Source organism: Microcebus murinus, chromosome 22 (assembly GCF_040939455.1).
Source record: "Microcebus murinus isolate Inina chromosome 22, M.murinus_Inina_mat1.0, whole genome shotgun sequence".
NCBI classification, from domain to species: Eukaryota; Metazoa; Chordata; class Mammalia; order Primates; family Cheirogaleidae; genus Microcebus; species Microcebus murinus.
Genome location: NC_134125.1, coordinates 25,444,830 through 25,462,914, shown reverse-complemented (window position 1 = coordinate 25,462,914; position 18,085 = coordinate 25,444,830). Strand labels below are relative to the sequence as shown.

Here is an 18,085-nt window from a genome sequence, read left to right as displayed (position 1 = left end):
CGGGTGCGGTGGCTCACGCCTGTAATCCTAGCACTCTGGGAGGCCAAGGCGGGCGGATTGCTCGAGGTCAGGAGTTCAAAACCAGCCTGAGCAAGAGCGAGACCCCGTCTCTACTATAAATAGGAACAAATTAATTGGCCAACTAATATATATAGAAAAAATTAGCTGCGCATGGTGGCACATGCCTGTAGTCCCAGCTACTTGGGAGGCTGAGGCAGTAGGATTGCTTGAGCCCAGGAGTTTGAGGTTGCTGTGAGCTAGGCTGACGCCATGGCACTCACTCCAGCCTGGGCAACAAAGTGAGACTCTCTCAAAACAACAAAAAAAAATAATAAAATATTTTGTTTGGGCTGGGCGCGGTGGCTCACGCCTGTAATCCTAGCTCTCTGGGAGGCCGAGGTGGGCGGATTGCTCGAGGTCAGGAGTTCAAAACCAGCCTGAGCAAGAGCGAGACCCCGTCTCTACTATAAATAGAAAGAAATTAATTGGCCAGATAATATATATAGAAAAAATTAGCTGGGCATGGTGGCACATGCCTGTAGTCCCAGCCACTTGGGAGGCTGAGGCAGAAGGATTGCTTGAGCCCAGGAGTTTGAGGTTGCTGTGAGCTAGGCTGACGCCACGGCACTCACTCTAGCCTAGGCAACAAAGTGAGACTCTGTCTCAAAAAAAAAGAAAGAAATTAATTGGCCAACTAAAAATATATAGAAAAAATTAACCAGGCATGATGGCACATGCCTGTAGTCCCAGCTACTCGGGAGGCTGAGGCAGCAGGATCGCTTGAGCCCAGGAGTTTGAGGTTGCTGTGAGCTAGGCTGACGCCATGGCACTCTAGCATGGGCAACAGCATGAGACTCTGTCTCAAAAAAATTAAAATAAAAATGAATAAAATATTTTGTTTTATTAACTTGGCAGCACTGAAGATTTTTAATAACCTCCAGATCTGAACTTGACTTCTCAATTAGACTTAGGTTTAGCCATGGTAAATGTGAAAAAAGGATTGTGTTGCAACAGTCTGAAATAATTGTCTTTACTTGTCCATAGGCAACTCAGCTAACCGAGCGCCCGGCCTGTGTGAAGAAAGATTACTCCAACTTCATGGCATCCCTCAATTTGCGCAATCGCTATGCAGGCGAGGTACTTCCCTTGGCCTCCTGTTCGAGGCCCTTCAAAGTGTCCTCTTGTTTTGATGCCAGTTGGCTCTTTCCCAGTGGAAAATGAATGAGGCATCTGGGCGATGGGGGGTTCACTCATTTTAGGTGGACTTGAAGGGCATGAGGCCCTGGAACTCACTGGTACATTCTGGGTGATTTATGATATTAAATGGTAGCAGACATGTATTGAATGTCATGCATTATCCTGGGCATTCAGTGAGAGGTATGTGCTATTATTCCAGTTTTACAGGTAGACACTGAGGCGCCTGAGATTAAATAACTTGCCCAAGTCATACAGGCAGAGCAGGGTTAGGAGCCACATCTCCACGTTGAGGGCTCTCATCCACCACACCACAGTTTATTCCAGCCTGACCAGTTGCTGCACCTCTCTGGGCCTCCATTTCCTCCGTCCATAAACTCTGACGCTAGTCTGCACCATTCCTAAGGTCCCTGCCAATTCTGCAAGTCTGTCGGTGCTGAACTGAGGGGGCTCACCTCCCCCTCGAGCACTCTGCCACTTGCTTATTCCAGTGGCTGCTTTCCCTGGGAGCCTCAGCAAGGTGCCTGTGCTCTGCACAGCAGCCACGGACCACACAGGCTCAGTCACTGGGAGTCGCCCTCAGAGTCTGTTTCACATTGTTTTTAATACCCAGTGGCATTGGGAAGTCTGTCTGTGGGGATATGCTCTATTGTTTGGAAGGAGTCATATCTCCTTTACAAGCAAGTCTTGTGAATAAGAAAGCAACAGTTCTTGGGGGGAAAAAAATCTGACTTTAAAAATAGTGAGGCTGTTCTAGCCTGAGAATGAGATTTAATAAAACAAAAAAAAATAAAATAAAAAACATAGTGAGGCTGGGCTGGGTGCGGTGGCTCACGCCTGTAATCCTAGCACTCTGGGAGGCTAAGGCAGGATGATCGCTTGAGGTCAGGAGTTCAAGACCAACCTGGGCAAGAGTGAGACCCCTTCTCTACTAAAAATAGAAAGAAATTAGCCGGATAACAAAAAATACAGAAAAAATTAGCTGGGCCTGGTGGTGCATGCCTATAGTCCCAGCTACTTGGAAGGCTGAGGCAGAAGGATTGCTTGAGCTTCAGGAGTTTGAGATTTCTGTGAGCTAGCCTAACACCACTGCACTCTAGCCTGGGCAACAGAGCAAGACTGTCTAAAAAAAAAAAAAACTAGGCTAATCTTGTTGTTCGAGTCATTAACTGAATCTGAAAGGAAATGTATTCATCCACCTGTTCATACACTTTGGCTGGGGGTCAGACCCTGGCCTCAGTGCTGGGTGCAAAGATGAGAGACCAGGTCTCCACCCTCAAGGAATGTCTATAATGGTGGCAGCGCCAACATGCATTTCTAGAAGAGAAGTTCTTTTAGATAAAAGCTGTGAGCAGTAGTCCATTTTGAAATGATCCTGCCTCTCTGCACGAGTGAGCTCTAATTTGGGACAGTAAGCACCTGTCGGGCCTACCGCAGGTGTGGTCAGGTGGCTGCCAAGCCCTCTCCCACGTTGCTGGGATCATATGTGTAGTTGCTAATGTGCATACTCCTTGCAGGTGTGTGGGATGATTCGGTTCTCAGGTGCCACAGGCCAGATGTCTGATCTGAACAAAATGATGGTCCAGGACCTGAATTCGGCTTTAGACCGCAGCAGTCCTCAGCTCTACACACAGGCCATGTTCAAGCTGACTGCGATGCTCATCAGCAGCAAAGGTAACGCACTGAGGCAGTGTGGAATTCTGGGTCGTCTCTAAACAAATGTTTGCCGCAATGATCTGTAGTCAGCTGGAGTTCTGAGATCCCCCAGTAGAGATCTCTGTGGCATCTCTCATGAGTAAAAAGTAAATAAAAGGCCATCATTGGCTCCAGCTGGTTTGGACTCTCGTCAACCTGGCAAAACTAGATCAGTAAGTGTTGGAGGCCTCCGAATGTGTGTTTGGTTCCAGATTGTGACCCGCAGCTCCTCCATCATCTATGTTGGGGTCCCCTCCGGATGTTCAACGAACACGGTATGGAGACAGCCCTGGCCTGCTGGGAGTGGCTGCTGGCCGGCAAGAACGGAGTGGAAGTGCCGGTAGGACACTGACCTCAGGTCGGCTTGAGGGTGGGATGGGATAAGAAACGGGAAGAAGCTGCCTTGGTGCTGCTGCTGAGAGCATGGAGACCCGGGCAAGGCCCCCCATCCTCTCAAGCCTCAGGCTCCTTTTAGATTGTGTTATTGATGCCTTACAGTCGCAGAAAAAAGAGTGTATGTGAACAGTGTCCTAGGGGTTCCCGGAAGCTGTTATTTTTTGTTATTTTTCAAAAGCTCGGTAGGGGGAGCCATTTCCCTACTGAAATTGGAAGACCCTGCCTTTTGAACACCTGTTGACACTGGATCTGATTGGGAGCCCTTGTGTTTGTCCACAGGGCATTTTTCTTGACCTGCTAACTTTGGGATCAGCCCCTTTACCTGCATCCGTATTTCTGGAGTTGTTACTGCAGGGAGTCCACGGGAAGGGTTACACTTACCTTTCAGTTGACCGGATGAACATCTAAGAACCTGAGAACAATCAGGCTAATAGGATGAACACCTAAGAACAGTCTCATTTTTCAAAGATCCTATTAACTTTCAGGGTAACAGGGAATTTGACATACTTTTTTTTCCTGTGTTTCTTAGGATCACTTGAGATAAGAAGTCATAAGGGGTGTTTTGTTTTTATTTTTCCCGCAGGGAAATTGGAATGCTTCAGAGATAGAATGTTCTGGGTGGGTGGTGGTGACAGTAATGGTAATACCTCCCATTTGCTGGTATTTTATAACTGCATGGGGTTTGTGTCAGTCACACCATTCAGGGTTCTGAGGAAACATTTTGTCCAATGGGCTTATGTGGGAGATTATCTTGTCAGGAAGGGACGCCCACCCCTGTCTCTCAGAGAGGAAGGCACCTGAGGCCCTGGGCTCAGCCAGTGGTTCCTGGGCCCTTTTTCTCTGGAACCAAAGGGGACATTGGCTTCTCAGCCTACTCTCATCACGAGTGTGCAGAAGGGCCCGCAGAAGCCACACTTCAGCCCACAGGGCTCCGCCTCCAGAGCAGCACTCCCCATCTGCGTGGAGGAATGTAACGTGGGCACCTGCGGCTGGGTGAGCTCTGGGGAGATGCTGACTGCTGCTGTCCCAGTGGTTACTGTTGCTGCAAGGACAGGATCTATAGACGCCGCTGTACACGGTGGCCGACAGATACACCCATTGTCATTACGTGCACCCACTTCCTCCCTCCTATCCTTTCCGGTTGTTTTCGTCTGTTTTACTACTATGTGTGTTATGCTGTATAAGCACCTGGGACTACAAGCAAGAGCCACCATGCCTGGCTAATTTTTCTTAGTTTTTGTAGAAACAGGGTCTCAAACTCCTGGGCTCAAGTGATCTTCCCACCTCAGCCTCCCAAAGGGCTGGGATTACAGGTGTGAGCCACCACACTTGGACTTTTTAAAATTTTTTATTATGGGCCTGGCGCAGTGGCTCACGCCTATAATCCTAGCACTCTGGGAGGCCAAGGCCAGATCATCGCTTGAGGTCAGGAGTTCAAGACCAGCCTGAGCAAGAGCAAGATCCCGTCTCTACTAAAAAAATAGAAAGCAATTAGCTGGACAACTAAAAATATATACCAAAAAAAGCCAGGCATGGTGGCGCTACTCAGGAGGCTGAGGCAGGAGTATCACTTGAGGCCAGGAGTTTGAGGTTGCTGTGAGCTAGGCTGACGCCACAGCACTCTAGCCCAGGCAACAGAGTGAGACTCTGTCTCAGAAAAAAAAAAAAAATTTATTATGAAAAATTCCAAACATATACAAAAGCAGGTGATGGCCTGCCTTTGCCATCACCAGTGGCTTGGCTGTGGGCTCAGTTCCCTTGGCCTGTGGCAGACTTACCCACCCACTCACACCCAGACCTTGTGCTGGCCCTAGCAGCTCATGGTCGTCTGTGTCCTCACTCCCCATCTCTGCCCCACAAAGACCTGACCTGTCCAGGCCCAGCAACGCCCAGGAATAGAGGGCTTTTTTTTTCTGTTGTTGAGCTGGGTGTGGTGGTTCACACCTGTAATCATAGCATTTTTGGGGTTTTTTTGTTTTTTGTTTTTTTGAGACAGAGTCTCACTTTGTTGCCCAAGCTAGAGTGAGTGTCGTGGCGTCAGCCTAGCTCACGGCAACCTCCAACTCCTAGGCTCAAGCAATCCTCCTGCCTCAGCCTTCCAAGGAGCTGGGATTACAGGCATGTGCCACCATGCCCGGCTAATTTTTTCTATATAAGTTGGCCAATTAATTTCTTTTCTATTTATAGTAGAGACAAGGTCTCATTCTTGCTCAGGCTGGTTTGGAACTCCTGACCTCGAGCAATCCGCCCGCCTCGGCCTCCCAGAGTGCTAGGATTACAGGCGTGAGCCACCACACCCAGCCAATCATAGCACTTTGGAGGCTAAGGTTGGAGGATCACTTGAGGCCAGAAGTCTAAGAATAGCCTGGGCAATAGTGAGACCCGTCTTTACAAAAAAATAAGAAAATTAGCTGGGCAGCATGTGCCTGTAGTCCCAGCTATTTGGGAGGCTGAGGAAGGAGGATTTCTTGAGCACAGGAGTCTGAGGTTGCAGTGAGCTATGATGATGCCACTGCACTACAGCCTGGGCAGCAGCCAGACCCTGCCTCAAAAACAAAATGAAAAAAAAAAAAAAAAGACTAGTCAAGATGGCTCACACCAGCAATTTGGGAGACTGAGGTGTAAAGATTGCTTGAGGCCAGGAGGTTAAGGTTGCAGTGAACTTGATGACTGTACTGTACTCCAACCTGGGAAACAGAGTAAGACCCTATCTCAAAAAAAAAATAAAAGCAAAAACCAGTAATCCCCTTTTTGCGCTTCACAGAATAGCCAACGTTCATTCTGTACTTGCAGTTTATGCGGGAGATGGCAGGGGCCTGGCACATGACAGTGGAGCAGAAGTTTGGCCTGTTTTCTGCTGAGATAAAGGAGGCAGACCCCCTGGCCGCGTCAGAAGCAAGTCAGCCCAAACCGTGTCCTCCTGAAGTGACCCCCCACTACATCTGGATTGACGTACGTGCCAAGGCTCTGCAGTGCTCTGCCCACTCAACCTGGGGGGCCAGGGCTCCTCCTGGGGTGCTGTGGGCTACCAAGCCTGAGGAAGGGCAGAGGGGGGCTCCAGGTTTTCAGACTGCCTGACCTGAGAGAGGGGGGTGATTATTCCAGCCCATCCCCAGCCCACTCTGGTCAGCCCGGAGCCCCTCCTCAGCTGGCCCCATTGGCCTTGGGCTAGGCAGGCCTGGCTGCTTGACCTCAGCACATTTTCCTTCTTATTCAGTTCCTGGTGCAGCGGTTTGAGATCGCCAAGTACTGCAGCTCTGACCAAGTGGAGATCTTCTCCAGCCTGCTGCAGCGCTCCATGTCCCTGAACATTGGTGGGGCCAAGGGGAGTATGAACCGGCATGTGGCAGCCATCGGGCCCCGATTCAAGTGAGGGCTCCCCTCCTCTAGGGTACCAAGGTCCCTGGGTGTGGGGGGGTGTCACAGTGCTTCTGTAAAGTGTGGAACAAACTTCAGTGAGCTATTGGATCCTGTAACAACAGGGAAGAGCTTATCAGAGGTGTCTTTCCTATTCAAATCAAGGCCTCGAACTCCTCCGCCCCACAGCTTCTGTAATCCAGCACTTCTTAGGACCCGGCCTCTGCCGTCTACTGTACAGGGCCCAGTCCCCCACCCAATAGGCCCTCGTGCCTACGCCTACTCTGCCTGCCTCTCCCATCCCAGGCCCACTGGCCGCCACATGGACCTGCACTTCTCAAACCAGGGATGGGCCAGTTCTCTTTTTCCTTAATTTCTAACCAGTCACAGGCCTATAGTTTTATAAAATGCAGTAGAAATGAATTGCCAGGAAACAGCCCTCTCTGGAGGGCCACAGCTGTGTGCAGCTGCCAGAGATGAGCGGTGCCCCTCTCGGTTCCCGTGCTTACTCAGACAGGCTGTGATATGGTCTGCATGTGTGCAGAGGGCAGCCCTGACCCAAGGGCTGAGGGCCTCGCCAGTGCATGCAGAGGTGCTGCCTTGCTGCAGCCCGCCCTCCTCTCACCTCCCTCCTGTCCTCTGGGCGACCCCTGCCGTCTGCCCTGGAGCATTTGTTGCTGGACACAGATACCTGTGGTTCTCCTCCCAGTATTGTCTGGCCTGTCGCTTCCTTTCGTGCCCACAGCCTCAGTTCTCCCTTGCTGCCCTCACTGGGACTGGCCAGCTGCCTAGCTGTGGCACCCACTCCCAGCTGCGATCTGTCCCCCAGCTCAGGTGCAATCATGCAGGATGGCACCTGTGCCTCTGGCTGGCGTGGAAGGCCCTCTGTGGTGTGGCGTCGTTACACTCTGCTCTCCTCCTGTGCTATTCCCAGGCCCGGCCTGACTGTCCACTCGGCCCCCACACTCCAACCCCCTACCTTGGCTCCTGCAGCCACTTCCCTCTGGACCTCGTCACCATGTTTCTGCCAGACAAGAAGCTACTTCTCCTCTAGGGCCCATCTCACTGCCAGGCCTTTCCAGACCTCTCAGCCGCTAGTGCCTGTCCCTCAGGAAGGGCCCCCATTGGAACTGGATCCCTCTGGTGTGGGGTGTATGTGACATTTTACTCCACTAATAGCTGTGCCTCCCCCGCTGCCGATCTCCTGTGTAGATCTGGCTTCCTAGCTGTCCCCACACCCTGCTCAGGGCAGAAACCAGGTGCTTGTTAAATTTCTAAACTTAAATGCTCTGTGTTCATCGCACCTACAGGTAACTTCCTCAGGGAATAGTGTGCAGATAGTTCATGAGACTGAATTTTTCTGGCCCAAGCAGGTTAATACAGATTGTTCACTTTTCTCTCAATAAAAGTGAAGGATTTAAAAAACCTTTCCTGGGACCTTTTGGGTAGAAGAAATCTGTGCCTGGTAATCCCCTGCCCAATGCCCCAGACCAGGTTCTGCCTCTGGAGCCTTGCCCGGGCCCCTCTCAGGCTTGGCCAGGGTTCCCGCCCTGACTCGGTCCTGGGGGCTCTCTCAGACTGCTGACCCTGGGGCTGTCCCTCCTGCACGCCGATGTGGTTCCAAACGCAACCATCCGCAACGTGCTTCGAGAGAAGATCTACTCCACCGCCTTTGACTACTTCAGGTACTGTCCCCCATTTGTGCTGTGCAGTGCCAGGGACGGCCTAGACCCAGCTGCTGTGCTGTTGTCCCAGACCCCCCAGGAAGTCACTCACAGGGGGACCTGGTTCCCTAGCGTATGCTCACCAGCCTTGGTCAGCAGCCCTGTGCTATGTGTCCATGTGTACTGAGAGCTAGCCTACCCCAAAATATAGGCAGATTTCCCTGAGGTCAAATGAGTTCAGAGTTTAAGTATGTGTCATTTAACTTCCCTGTTAATGTGAATGCTTATTGCACAAAGAATCACAAATACCTACTGCCTTGGGCTTTGCAAACGTAGGCTTTATTGCTGTAGTGGACAGCACAGCATTCAGTGGAAAGCTGCGCAAGTCACTGAGGCAGTAAGGGAGAGGGCACTGCAGGCTCTAAAACCACCACAGCTTCCCGTGCAAATCGACCACACAACGCTGACGATGTATGTCACCTCTCACCACTTTATGTGACTGGCTTCTAGTCCCTGACTCCAGATACTCAGCTCTTGTCCTCTTGTGGTTGTTTGAAGCTGTCCCCCAAAGTTCCCTACTCAAGGAGAAAAGAGGCTGCGTGAAGACATAAGCATAATGATCAAGTTTTGGACTGCCATGTTCTCAGATAAGAAGTACCTGACCGCCAGCCAGCTTGTTCCCCCAGGTAAGCATTGCCCTCAGCAGTGCGGCTGCTCATGGGCAGGACAGGGGCCACCACGTGGACAGCCCTTAAGGAGCCGGGACAGAAGAGCAGCGGAGCCCCGCTAAACCCTGGCCTTGTCCATGCCACATGGTCCTTGGAGGCCCAGCATCTGCCTGGCTACTGCTTCTCCGACCTGAGCTGAGAGGTGTGAACGAGCACAGGAGGCCTCTGAGTAACCCCACACTGTAGCTTCTCCCTGTGCAAGCTCTGGCTCAGTTCACAGGCCCCTCCTGAGTGTCCAATGGCCCGGTATCCAGCTAAGGCCAGTGTGCCCAGATGACTAAGGCATGGTCTGTTGTCATCTGATAGGAGACAGTCAAGTGGACATGAGGGGACCATCTGGCCACCCCTCAAGAACAGGCACTTGGCCCAGCCAGAGGTGGGGAGTCAGAGATGGTTTTCTGGAAGAGATGACATCTGAGCTGAGTGTGAAAGGCTGCCTAGGAGTTAGCAGGGTGGACAGAGACAAAGAGCATTCCAGGGAAAGAGAATGCCCAGGGAAAACACTGTTTGGTGAACAAGCCGTAAACCTCCATCAGGAAGCCACATCCTCATTTCTCTGAGCACATGGTGATTACTAACCACAGACTGAGAGATGAGGAGAGGGGTTTCTTCAGGCGGAACCATAGCTGACGACATGACTAGCAGAAAAAGGAAAGAAAAAAGCAGACACAGTGATTTTCTAAGGTACTTTTCTAGCTCTACTTAGAACCTGACAGAGAGCCCTTATAATCTGCCCCCACAGGTCCTTGAGTTACAACTCTATTAAACAGTACAACACTGATGATCAGATAATTGCCAGAATTTATTAAGAAAATGGCGACATTTGTTTTATTCTATTTTAAAGGCTAGGAGGATATAGTAAACTTTACCAGCCTGGGCAATAGCAAGACCCCGCTTCTCCAAAAAATATAAAAAATTACGACCGGGCGTGGTGGCTCACACCTGTAATCCTAGCACTGAGCAAGAGGAGTTTGAGGTTGCTGTGAGCTAGGTTGACGCCATGGCACTCTAGCCCGGGCAACAGAATGAGACTCTGTCTCAAAAAAAAATTAGCCAGGCATTATGGCACACACCTGTAATCCCAGCTACTTGAGATGCTGAGACAGAAGGATCCCTTGAGCTTGGGAGTTTGAGGCTACAGTGAGCTATGATCACGCCACTGCGCTCCAGCCTAGGCAACAGAGTGAGACCCTGTCTCAAAAAAAAGGGTCGGGCGCGGTGGCTCACGCCTATAATCCTAGCTTTCTGGGAGGCTGAGGCGGGTGGATCGCTCGAGGTCAGGAGTTCTAAACCAGCCTGAGCAAGAGCGAGACCCCGTCTGTACTATAAATAGAAATTAATTGGCCAACTAATACATATAGAAAAAATTAGCCGGGCATGGTGGCGCATGCCTGTAGTCCCAGCTACTCGGGAGGCTGAGGCAGCAGGATTGCTTGAGCCCAGGAGATTGAGGTTGCTGTGAGCTAGGCTGACGCCACGGCACTCACTCTAGCCTGGGCAACAAAGCGAGACTCTGTCTCAAAAAAAAAAAAAAGTTTTCTACTTGGAATGATTAAAATAAAGAACTTCTTGGGTGTTTGGAAAACTTGCCATCCAGGTGGGTTTGTTCCTCAAATCGGATCCAGTGCCCCAGGGAGGCATGCTCCACCACTGAATGCCTTATTTCTGGTGAAAGTTGTTTACTTTTTGTGATGCCTTGTCTTGAGCCACATGATTCTGGAATTAAAGATGTGTTGGCCCTCAGATAACCAAGACACCCGGAGCAACCTGGACATAACTGTGGGCTCTCGGCAGCAGGCCACGCAGGGCTGGATCAACACCTACCCCCTGTCCAGCGGCATGTCCACCATCTCCAAGAAGTCAGGTTGGTGGGAGGTTTGCTCCTGTGTGCACCGCAGCCAAGTTGCCGTCCTGGCAGCCTAATGGATGCTTGGTCAGACAGCGTAACAGAGCGCTGAAAGACAGCTTCATCTGGGTTCTAGAAACTCAGGGTGGGCAGTTGGCATCTGAGGACTATACCTGTGCTTTGTCTTTCCCCCAGGCATGTCTAAGAAAACCAACCGGGGCTCCCAGCTGCACAAGTACTACATGAAGCGCAGGACACTGTTGCTGTCTCTCCTGGTAAGGCCATGGGTGCAGCCAGTGCCAACCACACACCACCTGCCAGCACAGCACCCGGGGCGGAAGCCATGCATGGGTACTCACAGCAGGCCTGCGGGCGCTGTGTCTGTTCTTGCCAGGCTACTGAGATCGAGCGTCTCATCACATGGTACAACCCACTGTCGGCCCCAGAGCTGGAGCTGGACCAGGCTGGAGAGAACAGCGTGGCCAACTGGAGGTCCAAGTACATCAGCCTGAGCGAGAAGCAGTGGAAAGACAACGTGAACCTCGCCTGGAGCATCTCTCCCTACCTGGCCGTGCAGCTGCCAGCCAGGTGGGCCCAGCATCCGGCACGATGAGAACCTTGCCAGAGGTCCAGTGCAGGGTGCCTGCTGGGTGGGTCATGAGCGCTCAGGAGCAAGATGCAGTCCCTCCTGAGGACAGTCAGGAAGCCATCTAGTGGACAGTCCTTGAGCCCCAGAACACTCCCCCAGCCTTTCTGTGCAGAAGTTACACAGTGACCCGTGAGATCTTGTCAGACTTGAACCTGGGGTACACCCAGAGCCCAAGGAGGTAGTATCAGGGTGAATCCAGGGCCATGCTCTGATTCATGGAGAAGAGAAAGCACGGCAAGGCTGTCACTCCCAGAAAATGGGCTGCAAAAACAAGCTTGGGGAGGGAGGGTTTGGGTTCGTCCCAGGTGTCATCTTTCAGCAGCAGGAGGCATGTGCTGCTGCTGGCAGCAGAGTGCCCTGTGAAGTTTCTCATGGCAGCTCTGACAGGGACATAACCTTAGACTAATGGTAGCTGAGAGGGACCGCAGAGGCCCCCATGTAGCAGTCCCACTGCACAGCCCCACCCTTCCATGAATGCATCCAGGGTGGGTGTTTCTTCACTGTGAACCCAAACTTGCCTGCTTACTGCTTCCTCCTCCTGCTCCTCCTTTGTCCCCCTGGAGCAGGACCACGGGCTAGTTCTGCGTTGTTCCAAAGCACAGTGTTTATGGAAAGTCTACCTTGCAGTAGTCTGGGGCAGTAGCACCTTTAAACCCTCATAGCCAAGGCACTTTGTGTCCTCCTCTCCTATAGACTGAGATGCTGACTTGCTGGACAGGTGGCTGTTCAGGGCCAGAGCAGGGGCTATGGTGAGGAAAAGAAATAAAAGGGGGGTGTGCTAAGGACTGTGAAAGGAGGCCCTTTGAACAGTAAATGTGGGATAATTCCTGTTAGAGAAAGTTCTGGCATTTCATCATAGCCAGTCATAGTGCTGTTTTTTAAATACTTGCATTGAGACTTACGAATGCATTAGTGGTGTAGAACACTCAGCTGGCACTTGGTATTGACCCAGATCCCTCCAGTCAGCATTGTGGTGGTGGAAAAAGCATGTCTGCTGGTGAGGCCGCCCCATCCACATCCTCTATGCACCATAGGTTTAAGAACACAGAAGCCATCGGGAATGAAGTGACCCGTCTGGTTCGGTTGGACCCAGGAGCTGTTAGCGACGTCCCTGAAGCCATCAAGGTAGCATAACCCACACACGAGGGCCTGGGTTAGCCCTGCACAGAAACAGAACTGTCCCAAAATGTCATAACTAGACTCTAGACAAAAACGGTGACCTGGCAACCTCAGGAGTATTCATGATTTTTCCAGTTTCCTGTGTTTTCCACTACTCCTAGTATAGAACATTTATTATGTTTACGGTAGAAAAAAATTTAATGTACTTAAGCCTAATTTCAATTGTGCCTTTTAATGTAACATATCAGAAGCATTTTTCACATTATTACAAATGTCTTATAATCATAACTTTTCCTGGCCATCTTTGTGGTGTGGGCCATGGGCCAGGTATTTCCAGAGGGACCCAGAGACTGCCCGAGGCACGCCATCTCCCCACTTTCTCCCTAGTTCCTTGTCACTTGGCACACCATCGACGCCGACGCTCCGGAGCTCAGCCACGTGCTGTGCTGGGCACCCACGGACCCGCCCACAGGCCTCTCCTATTTCTCCAGCATGTACCCGCCGCACCCTCTCACGGCGCAGTACGGGGTGAAAGTCCTGCGGTCCTTCCCCCCGGTGAGCCAGGGTCCTGCCGAGCTGGCCTTGGGTGGGACTGTGGGGCTGGTGCGTGGAGAGCCAAGAGACAGGGAGGGCTCCATCATCAGCCTGGAGGTCGTCGCCTGAGTAAACATCAGTCCATCTCAGAACATATCTTCAGTCCCCATTTTTGATCTAGTGATTGTACAAGATGGATTTAGTTCTGATTGAAATGTATTTTCTAATTATATTTGCTTTTTAACTTTAATTAGCTGTTTGAGTTAAAAAGAAAGCTTACTTGAGTTTGATTGTGGAGGTGGCTTGTTGGCCAGCCCGAGCAGGCCGTGAACAGAGCCCACCCAGCAGCACACCTGGGCCTTAGAACCCCGATCGATCTCACAGGATCCAGGGAGCCCACGAGACAGCCATAATGACAGGTGGGGAGGGTCTGTGAGGTCTTCTAGAGTCTGACCCACGGCAGCCCATCTTCCCAAGACAGGCTCCCCAGTGAGAACTGAGAGGGGCCCTCGTCTCCCCTTGTAAAGGTGGAAGCCTTGCTCCATTCACCTCTTTTCATCAATCATGTGTTTCAAGCCATTGGTCACTTTGCTTGCTGTCCTCTGGGCATCCTTAACCTGCTGTGGTGCTCTGGGAGGACAGTGTGCTGTGGGCACAGCAGAAGCAGGGGTGGTCCAAGTGTCCCTCACTGTGCCTCAGGCAGAGCCCTGGGGCATCAGTTGGTCATAGCCACCTCTCCTCTTCCTCCACAGGACGCCATACTCTTCTATATCCCCCAGATCGTGCAAGCGCTCAGGTATGACAAGGTAAGGGTATGCCCACACCAGCTGTCCTCTTCACTCCAGAGCTGCACGCCACCCACCCACTTGCCCAGCTGTCCGCAGCCCTGCCAGGCTCTGCGGAGCCTCCTTGGGAGCAGGGCTGCTCAGCTGTGACTGCAGTCCTCAGGCTCCCCTCACCCCGCTCCACCCCCCCCACCCCCCCCCACCCCCCGTGGTTGACCCTGCTCACCACTGCCTCCCTGAGGCCCAGGCCTGCTCTACATCGTGAGTGGGCTCTTGGGCTGTTGCCAGCCAGGCTAGGCTGGGCTCCCCGTCTTACTGGATGGGTGTGGTCTTGGTGGGTCACCTCAACTCCTTGACTCTGGCTCACTTCAGTGGGAAGTGGCAAGGAGGCTTGTACAAGGTAATGTGTGTATTATTAGCTGGCCACAGGAAAGTACCACAGATGAAGTGGCTTACACAATAGAAATTTATTTTCTCACAGCCATAAAGGTCAAAAGTCTGAGAACAAGGTGTGGGCAGGGTTGGTTCCTTGTGAGGCCTCTCTCCTTGCTTGTCGATGACCACCTTCTCCCTTGTGTTCACGTGGTCGTCATCCTGTATGTAATGTATCCTAATCGCCTTTTCTTATAAGGACACCATTCAGACTGGCTTAGGAACCACCCTAATGACCTCATCCTAACTTAATTACTCTTTAAAGACTCTATCTCCAAATACAGTCACATTCTGAGGCACTTTAACATGAATTTGGGGGACATCATTCAGCCCCTAACAATGTACATGCACATAAAGTGCTCAGCACAGAGTGTGGAACAGAAAAAAACCCTGGGAGTGAGCGCAGCCAGGAGCTCACACTACCCATGCCTGGAGGCAGAGCTTCCCATGGCCTCGTGCCGGTGCCCCCAGTATCTGCACAGCCACACATCTACCCTGTCCTCCAGCCAAGGGCCAGCCTTATTTTCACAGCTGCCACTGGTACCAGACTTCTTAGGTTCTGGCCAAGCCTTGGCTACTAGGGCCTGGCTCTCGGGCTCCCATTAGCTGCAGTAACTGTGAGCACTGTGGCTGGCTGTCACTGGAGCTGGCTTCTTCCCTTCAGATTGGCATGATGCTCCATCTAGAGTCTGAGGACCAAAGTGCTTCTAGAACAGCAGCCAACCTCTTCTGAAACATTGAGTCCTGTGGAACAATTCGCTATTCTACCTAGGTAGTGCCAAACTCTCGGAGTCTGAGTGGTGATCCTGTGTAAAGCTACATTCACTGAGGAGGGGCCTCAGCTCTGGAGCCCACGCTTGTGGGACTGTCACAGGTGCCTTCTCTCCAGGAAATCATTTCCCTTTCCTCTCTACTTCCCTCCCATGTTTTTCTCCCTTGACTGCTTGGCTCTCAGCATTCATGTGGGCATAGCAGAAGGACCAAATCCAGAGGTGCCCAGGCTGTCCGTGTGGACTCTCAGTGGTGGCCTCCAGAGAATGACCTGCACTTCCTGGGCCTTATGCTCAGTGGGCTGCACTTAGCACACAGAGACCCAGGCATGTAGCGTGTGTAAGGCACATGGTGTAAAGGCATAGGTAGGGGCCATGGTTAGCATCGGGGGATGCTAATAGGCTAGTTTCTTTATTTGGCTGGTATTTTATATAAGCTGCTCTTTAATTTTTTGTATTATTTATTTTATTTTATTCCTTTATTTTCTGGTTTTCTAAATACTTGAGTTAACTCCTCAGAATTACCCAAAAGTGACCAATGAATTTTGGGTGTTTTTTTTTTTTACCTAAATATTATAAACTCATGGATTTGGACAGATCTTTTTTTTTTAAGATAGAGTCTCGCTTTGTTGCCCAGGCTAGAGTGTGTGCTGTGGCCTCAGCCTAGCTCACAGCAACCTCAAACTCCTGGGCTCAAGCAATCCTCCTGCCTCAGCCTTCCGAGTAGCTGGGACTACAGGCATGCACCACCATGCCCGGCTAATTTTTTCTATATATATTAGTTGGCCAATTAAATTCTTTCTATTTATAGTAGAGAAGGGGTCTTGCTCTTGCTCAGGCTGGTTTTGAGCAATCCACCCGCCTCGGCCTCCCAGAGTGCTAGGATTACAGGGTAAGCCACTGAGCCCGGCCTGGACAGATCTGATGTGTGCCAGTCCACTGCTGTTACTTTGTTTGCCCGTCTTTCCAATTGCTGAGAAACCCACTCAAGTTGTCTACTCTGTTCTTTGATCTTTAGTCCTTGAAACCTCCTTGCCTAACAGAATGACAGGATCTTCTAGGCTCTTCCTGTATTCCTGCCTCAGACCTGGGATCAACCAAGTTTCCAAACAACCCTGGTTCATCTCACTGGGAAATAGTATTGAGACACCCTAATCTGAATGCTGAGAGTGCTAATTGCCATTGACTTGTCATTGTTTCTAGGTCTTTCTGGTAGTAGAGCTTAAAGTTTTTTATTTTAATAAATACATCGTGGCGGGGTCTAGTGGCTCAAACCTGTAATCCTAGCAGTATGGGAGGCTGAGGCAAGATGATTGCTTGAGCCCAGGAGTTCAAGACCAGCCTGAGCAAAAGTAAGACCCCTTCTCTACAAAATATTGAAAAAATTAGCTGGGCGACATGGTGTGCAACTGTAGTCCCAGCTACTCGGGAGGCTGAGGCAGGAGGATTGCTTGAGCCCAGGAGTGTGACGTTGCTGTGAGCTAGGCTAACGCCATGGCACTCTAGCCCAGGCAATAAAGTGAGACTCTGTCTCAGAAAATAAAAATTAAAATAAAACTGGAGTTATTCATATGAGTGGCAGAAAATGACCAAGAAGGAAAAGGAGGAGAGGTCCTTAGGATGGTGACCATAGATGCATCAACTCATGAAGGGAGGTACTTTTGCATTAAATAGAGTTTTCTGGAACCCTGTCCATCACTTTGGAACATTGTTCTAAACAACCAGCTTACAAATGAGTTTTTAGTACCCAGCCTACTCATTTCTTGTACTTGACAACCCCAGAAATTGGTTTGAGAGTCATGATTCTTAAATCCAGAGGAAGAAACCAAGGAGACAAACGCTGATGCACACCTATATTACGTACCCCACCTGCTGGGTCCCAGCCCCTGGCTGAACTCATTGCTGACCTGGAGAGCTCACCACACCACCAGAAACCACTCAGCCTCACTCTTTTTGTTTTTTTTTTTTTTTGAGACAGAGTCTCGCTTTCTTGCCTAGGCTAGAGTGAGTGCTGTGGCGTCAGCCTAGCTCACAGCAACCTCAAACTCCTGGGCTCAAGTGATCCTCCTGCCTCAGCCTCCCAAGTAGCTGGGACTACAGGCACGAGCCACCATGCCCGGCTAATTTTTATATATATATATATATATTAGTTGGCCAATTAATTTCTTTCTATTTTTATAGTAGAGACGGGGTCTTGCTCAGGCTGGTTTTGAACTCCTGACCTTGAGCAATCCGCCCGCCTCGGCCTCCCAGAGTGCTAGGATTACAAGCGTGAGCCACCACGCCCGGCCTCAGCCTCACTCTTGCAGGTCTGCCAAGCGCTGAGAGTCAGCGCCTGCCCTGGGTTAAGACGAGTCTCTCCTGGGGGAGAGGGCCCTCCAAACCTGGCTGACAGGGCCCTTGCTCTCCTACAGATGGGTTACGTGCGGGAGTATATTCTGTGGGCAGCATCCAAATCCCAGCTTCTGGCACACCAGTTCATCTGGAACATGAAGACTAACATCTATCTAGACGAAGAGGGCCACCAGAAAGACCGTGAGTATCTTCTTGTTCTCCTACAGGCCTCACTCCTCATCTTCAGTGCTTTTAGCACTGCCCAGAGCCTTCCGCATCCTCCAGGGCCCTCCCTGGCCTCACTGCCCCAGCCTATAGACCCCTCCACTTCCCTCTGTTTGGCAAGGCACTCTCACCTGTCAGCATGCAGAGGAGCAGGACCTATTCTTCATGGCACCCTTGCTAACTTGCCATCTGGGCACCCTCCTGCAGCTACCCAGGCATATGTGAGATGCTCCAGCTCTGGGAGCTGCTTCTCCATCAGAGTCCCCTGTTCCACATGGCTATGACCCCATCTGAGCACAGGGTGGCCAATCTAGGGAGCACTTCCCAAACGGAGTGCCCTCATGAGCCCAGGAGTTT

General features: G+C 51.1%; 1 protein-coding gene across 1 annotated transcript in view; it reads left to right on the top strand.

The window, feature by feature from the left end:
- PI4KA (phosphatidylinositol 4-kinase alpha) overlaps positions 1-18,085 on the top strand; it is a 114,498-nt gene that overhangs the window by 85,527 nt on the left and 10,886 nt on the right. The window contains exons 30-43 of the mRNA XM_012776680.3: positions 1,045-1,137; positions 2,712-2,868; positions 3,102-3,229; positions 6,079-6,237; positions 6,503-6,654; positions 8,220-8,327; positions 8,865-8,992; positions 10,779-10,898; positions 11,076-11,155; positions 11,275-11,468; positions 12,564-12,654; positions 13,036-13,203; positions 13,935-13,988; positions 17,584-17,704. Coding sequence (XP_012632134.1) covers positions 1,045-1,137; positions 2,712-2,868; positions 3,102-3,229; positions 6,079-6,237; positions 6,503-6,654; positions 8,220-8,327; positions 8,865-8,992; positions 10,779-10,898; positions 11,076-11,155; positions 11,275-11,468; positions 12,564-12,654; positions 13,036-13,203; positions 13,935-13,988; positions 17,584-17,704 — 1,753 coding nt within the window. The remainder of the gene's footprint in view (positions 1-1,044; positions 1,138-2,711; positions 2,869-3,101; positions 3,230-6,078; positions 6,238-6,502; positions 6,655-8,219; positions 8,328-8,864; positions 8,993-10,778; positions 10,899-11,075; positions 11,156-11,274; positions 11,469-12,563; positions 12,655-13,035; positions 13,204-13,934; positions 13,989-17,583; positions 17,705-18,085) is intronic.